We start from the raw sequence: 12115 nt of genomic DNA on the forward strand, positions 1-12115 counted from the left end.
CAGCCACGCACCTGTGGGACTTCCAGATCCAGACTGACATTGTAGTAGTGGTGGACAAACAGCAGAGGACAGCCGTTGTTTATGTGGCAATACCAAGTGATGCTACATCAGGAAAAAAGAGCACAAGAAACTAGAGAAGTACCAGGGCCTCAAAGAAAAAACTTGAGAAAGCCTGGAGAGCGAAGACATTGGTGGTGCCCGTGGTCATCGGGGCACTCGGGGCGGTAGCCCCCAAACTGGAGGAGCGGCTAAAGCAGATCCCAGAAGAAACATCAGACAGCTCAGTCCAGAAAAGTGCAGATATAGGAACAGCTAAGATACTGCAGAACCCTCAAGCTCCCAGGCCTCGAGCTTGGAAGGAGGAGACCATTGCAGATATATATATATATATATATATATCCTGACTTTTCTGGATAAGAAGTTTTTGTCAGATTTATATATATATATATATATATATATATATATATATATATATATATATATATATATATATATATATATATATATATATATATGTAAATATACATATACATATATATATATATGTAAATATACATATATATATATGTATATGTATATTTACATATATATATATATATATAAATATATATATATATATATATATATATATATATATATGTAAATATACATATGCATATATATATATATATATATATATATATATATATATATATATAAAAATAAATATATATATATATATGTAAATATACATATACATATATATATGTAAATATACATATACATATATATATATATATATATATATATATATATATATATATATATATGTATATGTACATTTACATATATTTATATATATATATATATATATATATATATATACATATGTATATTTACATATATATATATATATATATATATATATATATATATATATATATATATATATATATAAATATACATATATATATGTATATGTATATTTACATATATATATATATAAATATATATATATATATATATATGTATATATATATATATATAAATATATATATATATATATATATATATGTAAATATACATATATATATGTATATGTATATTTACATATATGTATATATATATATATATATATATATATATATATATATATGCATATGTATATTTACATATATATATATATATATATATATATATATATATATATATATGTAAATATACATATATATATATATATATATATGTATATGTATATTATATTTATATATATATATACATATGTATATTTACATATATATATATATATATATATATATATATATATATATATATATATATATATATATATATATATATACATACACACCCTGACTTTTCTGGATAACAAGTTTTTGTCAGATATTTTTCTGTGTGTCTGTTTCTTTTGGCTTTTCTTCAGCTCCTCTGGCTAACCATGCACATCTGCTGCCAATTATCACCAATCAGCGCACCTGTTCCTCCTCTCCCTCTGTAGTATTTAAGCTCCCTTATGTCAGGTGTTCTAGTTTCAGATTTGTTTGTAAAACTCTGCCTCAGTTCTGCAACTAAAAGTTGACGTTCTAGGTTTTGGGCAGCCTTTTCCTCTCTCTCACCTGGTTGGGTCCTCCGTCTCAGTGAAACCTGGTAGTTTTACTGTGGAGAAGCCTTAATTTAAAGTTTTCACCTCTCTAATCAAAGCACGTCATAATCCTGAGCTTTTAAATTCAGCTACAAGATCATCTTAGACCTGCTTGCAGTAGATCACACATGTGCATGAAGCAAGCCCATCTATTTTTATTTCCTGGAATCCTCTGCTAGATTTGCGCCACAGTCTGGGCCACTCTTCTTTCATGATACAATGCTATCAGACCTCGTGCTAATTAAAGCAAAAGCAGGATCTAATGTTGGCTTTCAGCCGGTGGGAAGCTGCAGACGTGGTGCGGCAGAGAAGTGAAACATGACTCATCCAAAACTATCAATCAATCAATCAATCACATTTTATTTGTACAGCACCTTCCACAACGTTATCGGAAGCCCAAGGTGCTGAACAGCATCATCATAAGAAAAACATTCACAGTACATGGGCATAAAAGCAAGATAAAAACATAAAATCATAAAATATCAAGCAAGCACTATTACAAATAAAGAGAGATAACGGAAATAAGACGAATCGATCAAAAACAAATGGTGGACAAAATAAAATCAAGCATCTGGGTTAAAAAGAAGAAGAATTAAAACCACAATGTCAGGGCACTTCAAAGAACCCTAGCGCTAAAACGCAATCAAATAAAAATGAGTCTTTAAACGAGACTTAAAAACTTGAAGGGATGGTGCCTGCCTAATGCTCAGTGGCAATTCGTTCCACAGAGTTGGAGCCAGAACAGAAAAAGCACGACAACCCCTCGATCGATATTTCGACCGGGGGACCACCAGAAGTTCCTGCTCGGCTGAGCCAAGAGACCGAGACGGAGCATACCTCTGCAAAGTGCAGCAATGTACGAGGGGGCACTGCCCTGGAGGGCCTTATAAACGAGAGTTAAGATTTTAAACTAAAACTATGAAATGTTTAGTGCTTTTAGCTTTGATAGGATGGTTTTTATTGTTTGATGTGGGCCCTGTCCACACGTAGCCGGGGATCTGCCAAAACGTAGATATTTTTCTACGTTTTGGCCTGTCATCCACACGAAAACGGAGTTTTTTCACACGAAAACGGATCTTTTTAAAAACTCCGGCCAAAGTGAAGATCTGCGTTTCCTCCATTTTGGGTGTCTGCGTGTGGACAGACAAAACCGGAGTTTTAAGGTCCGCAACGTCACTTTCCGCGACAAAAAATGCTGACATCACGTGTGCGACCTGTGTTTACACTAGCCGACAGCATGGATGCCCTCAGAGCTGCGCTCGCTTTATCAATTGTCCAAGCGCTATTTGCTTGTTTGTTGTTGCAAGCGGAATTACTGCTGCTTGCGGAAGACCACAGACGAAGGACGAGGTTAAGAACGGGGGAAGTACTGCCGCCTACAGGTCTGGCATGTCCTTAACAACGTATTTATCCGGGTACGTGTGGACAGAGTTTTTTTTAAACGAGGTGGTGTGGATGCAAGTTTTTGGAGGGGCGGATATTCGTTTTCAAAAAACCCGACTACGTGTGGACTAGGCCCAAGTCCAGTGATCAAAGCCTACTGGTTGTGCAGCACCAGGCTAAAGACCAAAGGTGACAGATCATCTGCTGCTGTGGCCCCCAGACTCTGGACCTCTCTCCCCCTGACCCTTAGATCAGTGGACTCAGTGGTCTCCTTTAAACTCACCTGTTCAGGTTTTGGTGTGACCTTCATCACCCTCTCCTTATTCCACTCTTTCTACCTATTCTGCCCTTCCTGGGATCCACGGATTACCCCTTTATTATTTATTTTCTCTTTCCCTTTCCTTGCATTTGTTTAATCACAATTGTTTCATTTTTTATGATGTTTTTAATCATTTTAATTTATTTATTTATGTTCTTTTGAAGTGCCTCATGATTTTTTCTATCTTGAGAGGCGCTATTTAAAAGATTTTTTTCTTCTTTTACATTTTCAGTAACAAAACTAAATTATTATGAGGAGATTTTGGACTTTGACCCTTTTAACTGACAGGTTGGTGCAGCAGATTTTAATGTACACATCAAAAACTACTATTGCATGGGTAAAACTGCACATGTGAAGCATCTTTTGCCCATGTGAAATTTAATATGCGAGACATGTGATCACCTGTGTTTTGCACACATTTCCTGTATGAATTTGGAATATTTTCATGGTAAATGTGAAGCCGATGGCCGTTTACATGTGAAGCCTTTGGGATAGAACCACATGTGAGAAGCATACTTGTACCAGGCACCGTTTGCGTAAATACACTGACATGCTCCTCACGTGTTGTCCCTGTTGAAAAACATGGTCAAGTCGTGGGATTTTCCCATAAAGGATGCGCTCATGAAATTCCAAAAAACGTGAAAGGTAAATATTTTTACCGTCGATCACGTATCCAAAATAGAATCAGGTCCCTTTGGTTTTTAGCTCTTGATGCTGTGGTAGAATCTGTTCACGTAGTACTTCTTCTTCTACTTTTTAGGGTTTTATGGTGCATTACTGCCACCTAGCGATCTGGAGTGTGGACAACAATTTCTTCCTGTTTTAAACTGTCGAACGTGCAAGCTTCGTCAATTGATGTCACATCCGTAGGACAGCATCGCACATCAGCTTCACAAGAATGAACATGCATCCTATTTTTGTTCTTGATTTTGTACAAATCCTGCCCCATGCTCCTGTAAGTGACAGCAGTAGCTCAGGTGGTAGGGCAGGTTGTCCAGTAATAGGAAGGTTGCAGGTTCTATCCTGACTTCCATCAGAGATTGCTGCTGGTGTCCTTGGGTAAGACACTGAACCCACCTTGCGTGGTGATGGTGATAGGAGGGACTAGTGGTGCCCGTGTTTAGCAGGCCTCGCCACCATCAGTGCACCTCAGGGAAGCTTTGGCTCCATTGTAGCTCATTCTGTCTTAGCTTCCCTACATTGGCTACTTGTTAAATTCAGAATAGATTTTAAGATCCTTCTTCTCACATATAAAGCTCTTAATAATCAAGCTCCATCATACATCAGTGATCTGATTGTTCCATACGTTCCTAACCAAGCACTTCGCTCTCAGACCGCAGGTTTACTGGTGTTTCCCAGAATATCTAAACTTAGTATGGGAGGCAGATCTTTTAGTTATCAGGCTCCTCTCCTGTGGAACCAGCTCCCAGCTTTAGTCCGTGAGGCAGACACCTTGTCTACTTTTAAGACTAGGCTTAAAACATTTTTATTTGATAGGGCTTATAGTTAAAATCTGATGTTAGCCTAAATCTGGACAAGTGGGGGAGTAGAGGGAGGTGGAGTGTACAGTCGGTAAAGACGGCTCTCCCTTGCCCTGCCTCCAACATGCCTCCATCTAAAAGGCTAGATGATCCAGAGTTATATCTGTAGTTATGCTGCTATAGGCTTAGACTGCTGGAGGATACACTGACCACTTTTCACACTCTACTGCTTTCTTCTACAATCTGCTCTTTAACTGTATTATTTTCTGCAATTTCAGCTGTTAACTTTATTTTCTCTCTAAGTGTTTTTCTCCCCAGAAGAAGCTACAACGATGTTCTGCTGAGCTGTGGTGGCCTCATGGAGGGGGCCATCGTCTAGCACACTGCTGCTAACCACTAAAACATTCTCTCTCTCCTGATAATAAAATGTTCAACATAATCAATTTCCCACTGGGATTAATAAAGTATTTTTGAATTAAATTACTTTCCTTGACGTTGGATGTGCTACTACTAGTTTACCCGTTTAATTATAGATCCACTAGGATAAATACAATAAAGTTTATCTCTCACCAAATAAGAATATTTACTAAGAAATCACAATGTAACCATAGAAACACTACTGTGTGTGTGTGTGTGTGTGTGTGTGTGTGTGTGTGTGTGTGTGTGTGTGTGTGTGTGTGTGTGTGTGTGTGTGTGTGTGTGTGTGTGTGTGTGTGTGTGTGTGTGTGTGTGTGTGTGTGTGTGTGTGTGTGTGTGTGTGTGTGTCTGCGTCTGCTCTGTCTTCTCCATCCCCAGTGAGTCGTGGAGGATGGCTGCTTATACTGAGCCAGGATTCTCTGGAGGTTTCTTCCTGTTAAAAGGGAGTTTTCCTCTCCACTGTCGCTAAATGCTTGCTTAGTATGAGGATTGCTGTATAGTCACTGACACTAGTCAGTGACTTGATGCAACCTGCTGGGTTCCTTATATAGGAAACTTTTTTCTGATTGGCTTAATGAACTGAACTGAATTGGAATGTTTATTATGTGAAGTGCCTTGAGACGACTCTTGTCGTGATTTGGCACTATATAAATAAACTTGAATTGAATTGATTTGAATCCCCACCAGCGTGTGGATGACTGATTGTGTTGTGAAGCGCCTTGGGGGGCTTTTAGAACAATTTACCATTTTGTTTTCAAATAATTTCATGTTAATAGTAATTTGCATTAATATCTCAGTATTTTATGCAATTAAAGGGTTAAAAGGAGATCAAATGTAAAAATTGGAACCATTTTTTTCTTCTGCAGCACTAATTTTGGATATTCAAATGCTAATATTATTATCTAGTTATCAGTAAGGATGAACCACAGTGATAAGAGAACCACGTGCGCTCTATTCTCATGGAAATCAATAACACACATTTCCCAGCTGAACTATTTTTGGCTCCTTTTATTGGACAGGAGATGTGATAACGCCAAATAACAGCAAGCAACCAAACCGCACAAACTCTGGCCGACATTCAAAAGCATTCATCGCCTTGCTTTTTCTTTCCTTCTGCTCTCATTCCAGCCCCAACCTGATCCACAAATGTCACCTCCACTCTGCAAACAGAAAGCAGAGGAAGACATCGAGCAGGAGGGAGGAGAGAGAGATCAGCGTGAGCGGGAGGAAGAGGAGGAGGGTGTCACGAAATGCAAATGCAGCCCGCGTCCGTTTTTACAAATTAAATGTCAGGACATAAAATATTGTCAGTTTCATTTTGCTGCCAGAAGGATGACAAATCCATATTCTCCTTTAAATAAAACTCTTATTGCGGTGGAGGGGGTAATCATGGCAGAACAAAGCGCCGTGATTAACGATAGCAATTTATTGTATCTGGCGCCTGGCGAGGCAGAGGAACAGAGAGACATCATGGTTATCATAATTCATATCGTAAATAACAGGTCCCAGCCAATCACAAGGAGCCGCCGATGTCATCCCAAATAACCTTTGATAACAATTACCATAGAAGCCAGTACAAACCCCCAAGTCACAATGTTATCTTATCCCCATTCTCTGCTTGTAGAATACAACACTATTACCATATAGATTAGACTATTTATAATAGTGCGTGTCACTCCTGGGTGCAGCTTTAAGTCGTTGGCGTGCGTGTGTGTAGGTGCAGCGCGGCGGCGAGGACACGCCGAGGTTGGTGGACCTGTCTTTGGGAGGAGATTATAGCCAGGCCTTTATGAGGAGCTGAATTGCCCTCTCTCAGTATCACACGGCAACACATTGCAGGGCGGCCGGTACTTCCAATGTTGTGTTGGGAGAGCGTGACGTATACGTGTGTGTGTTGGGTTGTAGGGATGGTTGGGGGGTGGGGGGAAACTAGGGGGGGAGATATTAGCGGGGAAACATTGATAAGTGTTAGAGATTAGTGTATCTTGTTCGAGGTGTTGTTCTTCCCTTTTATCAACAGATAAAACACAAATCTGATGGAAAGTGGTGATTTGTGGATCTGCTCCATGCACGTTCACCGCCCACCACGGTTGATGCATCCCACCCGCAATGTGCACGGTTGAAATATAGTTCCCCATATTTGTTTTGAAACCTTGAAAACACATGTTGGATGAGGAAGACCATTCCCACCCCCTTTCTGCCTTTATGTTAGGAAAACCTGTAGGCTGGGATCCGTTTGTTAGCAGGAATAGGTGCAGAGGTCCTATCCGTCCTCCTCTGTAAGTGGCTGGTGTTGGTCCAAGGGTGCCCCCAAGGGGTGGCCAGGGGTGGCCATGGCCACCCCTAGAAAATTGCTGGCCCCCACAGGAAAAGCCAGTGTTAACAAATCATATAAATGTTCAGTCAAACCAATGTTTATTCAAGACATAATTGTAAAACAAAATAAAAATTTACAATTAATGAGTAAAGAAATAATCAGATTAAAACAATATTCATATGTTTCGGCTGCTCACCGTTTTAAAAAAGTTTTTATCTCCATAGGTTTTTTTGTGTGAACACTGCAACAGGTGAATTAACCTAAAAAAACTAAATTTTAAATTAAATTTGGGGTAACATTTTAAATAACTGAAACGTATTTTTCTAAAATGGTTGCATTTGTAAAATTTAAGTTAAATGTTTTGGATATGTACTGTTATTTTAATAAAAACGAATAAAGGCGCAATGCAGTACATCACCACAGACTAAATTCTCCCAGAGTGGCCACAAGGACCAATTTGATGTGCCACCCCAAAAATTTCGAGGAGCCCATCTGGCCACCCCATCAACATTTTCTGGAGGCACCCCTGTGTTGGTCCGGTAAAATCACAAGGTAGTTCTAAAACGGTCCACATGTGTGGTGAGGTGAGAATCCCGCCGGCCCATGTCCACCGTCTGGAGTCTCGTCTTCCTCCATGCATGACCACCAGAGAGGTCCGGGTTGGGCCGTTAGAGAGTTCGGGTTGGCTCAAACAAAAGTAAAAGACTAAGTCAGTTATTTTCTGGAGTCCTGCTGTTACAGATCTCAAACCAAAATAAAAACAAATCATAAAATCTTACAGATTGCATGTTTCTGCCTTTAATTGTAAGTAATTCAATTCTAGACTAAGTCACGTTGGCTTTCTACAAGGTGATAAAAGTCAAACAAGTGTGAGTAAAGATGTTCGACACGGGTCTTTTTACCATCAACATACATATTGGACAAATAATGTCCAAAATGATGAGTTTTGTTTTTTTGTTTTTCCACCACCACCATTTTGACCGTGTCACACATCTCGTCACGCCCAGACAATCTGAAAATGCGGAAAGAGCTGGAGCTGAGGGTGGGGCTGTTATAGTTGGAACAAATAAACCAATGTAGCTGCTAGCTAACTTAGCTAACCAAAGAAGCTATGAAGGGGCTCCAAGGACCAGGGTAGCCCACCCGCAGGGCTCACTGGCTTTCGTGCGAGGCTGTGGTCATGCTGGTCGCCTGTGGAGATCTAATATGGACTAGGACTGTTAAATTACAAGCAGAGCCTCAGACCGCTGCGACTGTAGCCGGGCGCCTTGGCGTTTTACATCAGCTCATGCTCCACGGTCGGACATCAGCGGGACACTAGCTACATGCTAACTCAAAGCTAACAGAGTTTTACCGAGCATTTTAGCAAGAAAAGCGTGGCAGAGTGACTCCAAAGTGAAGGCACCTCCGGCCTGCTTAGTAATGAAATTATAACTAGGAAAACTGACGAGGATATTGGGCTTCCCTGGTCACCTGGTCAAAGATCCACGTACGCCGCTTTTGGCGGTCCCGGCTCTGGGAGCGTCGGCTCGACTCCCGGCTCCATGTCAGGCTCCTGGCCGGGACCGTTGACAGTGGTGGACTCGTAGATTTTTGACTGCAGTGGACCAGCAAAGCCCAATAGCCACTGCTATCCTCGGTCAGATATTGTTGCCCATCAGCCACACCAACATGTTATATTTCAACCTATCTTAGACCAAGCAGTGTTACGGTAAACAAATAGGATTTCCCTCCGTTCAACCAGCAAACTATTAGCGAGAAAAGAGCGGTTAAGTGACTCAAAAGTGAAGCAGCATCAACTAAAAGAGCTGTGGTTTAAGCATTAAACAGAAGAGTTACAAAAACTTCACTCCCCTCAGAGTGGTCATGACGTAAAATAGATCTATTAAACCTAAGATGGTTTTTTGAACCAGGCTGTGAAATTGGCATTTTTAACATTGGATTCAATGAGGATTTGCTTACTTCTGGTGCCAGCCCCTAGTGGATGAAGGTGGAACTACAACGTTTGCCACTACCGTGTTGGCTTCATGAAATTCCCAGGATTGGGGGCCTGATTTCTACCGATATTGTCTGACCTTGATTTCTATTACTGATATATGTGTCCCCCTCTCATAAAATATTTTTTTTTACATTTTAGTTTACTAACATCACATTTCCTCTTTCATTCACGCTTACATTTGAAACATTTTCTATGAAAAGTGAAAACTATTTAAATTTGGAATAGTGACAGGAAAAGTGTTTATTTTGTCCCCAACAGCAGCTGAATCTCATCCTCCCTAAGCGTGATCTTCAGATCAGACAAGCAAGCCATGGGTTTCTTGTTTTTTTTTTAAGTCATTTGTTAGCGGGCTAGCGACGCGTAGCTACGTGCTGCGAGGACAGCGTACGTTCACTACACAGGGCAAGCTTCTTCTCCAGTTTCTGCCAAATAAACAAACATTTCTCAACACCTTTACCTCACATCTGTCATATTTTGACTTAGTGAGAGAGAGAGAGAGAAGTAGCTGAAGAGTTTGCTGTATACTGTCGTGTGAATGTGTCATCAAAAGACTGAAAACCGCCTTTGGTCCATATTAAATTTTAAAGCCGATATCGACCGATAAGATCGATGATATCAGACATTCCTAGGTATGAGTTTTATCCACGAGGAGTTAACAGATAAACCCCTGAAATGAGGCTCGTTGCTGGTGCATCGGTAGTTTATGGCATGCTCATCCTTGTGTGTGGGATCACAACAGTTAATCGCTTTTGACAGCATCTTTACTTAAATAAAGAGGCTGTCAGTCATGCGTGCATTAGAGTGTAACAGGAGTTTCTGCATGGATCCAAATTGCTCTGACATGTCATGTTGGGTGAGGAAACTCAGCCTTACCTGTGCCTCACCGAAGAAAACACCTCAGCAGAGGTTTCAAATCTGAAGGAATCTGAGAGGAGACGACTAAAGACGCCGGGCTTTTAGGAATAAGAACACACTCGTTGGCTTTACTGATAACAAATATGGATTTTGAAATATGAAGTGTGTTTGACGTGTCCTGAAAGCTTGTCTGGCAGCTGGAAGGAGACGGTTTCTTAAACAATCTCTTAAATTCACCAAAATGAATTTTATGATCTGTTTTTGAAATGCCAGAAGTGCTGCAGTAGCTATATGTCTGTGAAGGTTCTCAGTCATCTAGGTCATTGTAGTCTAAGGAGCTTAGAAAGAAAAGCGTCTGGACTTCTTTAAGTTGCTTGAAGACGTTTCACCTCTCATCCGAGAGGCTTCTTCAGTTCTAAGGTCAAATGGTGGAGAGTCCCAGATGTAAACCCAGTGGGAGTTTCCCCCCGAAGAGGGAACAAAAGACCCCCTGATGATCTTCTACATAAACACATGAGCCAAGGTGTGAGGGTGGGTGTGGGTCCTATTCAGCCAGAGTTTCGGGTGAGCTCATTGTGAAGCCTGGCCCCACCCTATCATGTGAATTCCTGAGGTCACATGGCCCAGGATATGCGTGGGCGTTGAGGAATCTGGGAAGGGATCTCAAAACTGGATTATAGATGGCAGACAGTTGGTGTCGTAAACCACCGCCTCTGTTCAAAGATGGTTGCTCACAGTGGACATAAATGGCTTCCTTTACTCCTCTTTCAAACCATCTGTCCTCTCTGTCCAAAATGTGAACGTTGGCATCCTCGAAAGAGTGACCTTTGTCCTTTAGATGCAAATGAACTGCTGAGTCCTGTCCCGTGGAGGTGGCTCTTCTGTGCTGCAGTAGCTAGCTTTTCAAAACGTGTGTGAAAATACTTTCACTAAATGACTGATGTTGTTTTATGACTTTTTTTAATGGCTCCTCTCCAACTAACCAGAAGGTTTTGTGTTTCATTTCAAATAATCTCATTTTCTCCAAACCAAGGTTGTTCAAAGCCCTGAAATGACCTTTTTGCTATATTTATCTGCGTCTTTATTTGGTTTCAAACCCTCCCAAAAGCAGGTTTTAGGCATTTAAAGAAACAATGCTGTGTGTGGTGTTGCAACAGTCCGATTTCAGCTTTAGTTTAGCTTTTTCTCTTATTCGTTATTTGCTTTTTGCTAGTTTGTACCAGCGTTACTCATCCTCCTGGTCTTTGTCCCCAATTAGCACGGTGGTCTCCCCTCACATCGAGTCTGGTTTCATGTGTCATCGTGCCCTACTTGCTGTTTAGGTATTTGGGAGCCTTGGTGGCACATTTGATTTGTTTGATTATGTTGTGCGTTTGAATCTTTCTTTGTGAGTCATGTCGATATGACATCATGCTGCCCTGCAGACGGGACTGGAAAGGAGAGATTGTTCTGACTAGATCAGCTTGTCTAACAACTAAAACGTGTCCAGGAGGGAAGCCCAGACCGCCCTCTCCTCGTGGACACGCTCCAGTTTTTCCTGGAGGATCCCACGGCTTTTCCAGATTTCTGGGTTTTCCCTGGGATCACGTCCCAATAGCATGGACCTGGAAAACCTCCAGTGGCAGAGCAGTTCGTGACGCAAGATTTATTCTTTTCTTAGCTTGAATAGTGCCATAAAACACCAAAAAACAAGGTGTTGGACGTT

At 40.5% G+C, this 12115-nt stretch overlaps 1 protein-coding gene across 1 annotated transcript in view; it reads left to right on the forward strand.

Annotated features, from left to right (window-relative positions):
* LOC129163020 (uncharacterized) overlaps nucleotides 1-6839 on the forward strand; it is an 85442-nt gene extending 78603 nt beyond the window's left edge. Inside the window, exon 3 of the mRNA XM_054739878.2 lies at nucleotides 6368-6839. Within this exon, the coding sequence (XP_054595853.1) occupies nucleotides 6368-6784 (417 nt within the window). The 3' untranslated portion in view covers nucleotides 6785-6839. The remainder of the gene's footprint in view (nucleotides 1-6367) is intronic.
* Nucleotides 6840-12115: the final 5276 nt, after the last annotated feature.

The sequence above is a fragment of the Nothobranchius furzeri genome, chromosome 1 (genome assembly GCF_043380555.1).
Source record: "Nothobranchius furzeri strain GRZ-AD chromosome 1, NfurGRZ-RIMD1, whole genome shotgun sequence".
Lineage (NCBI taxonomy): Eukaryota > Metazoa > Chordata > Actinopteri > Cyprinodontiformes > Nothobranchiidae > Nothobranchius > Nothobranchius furzeri.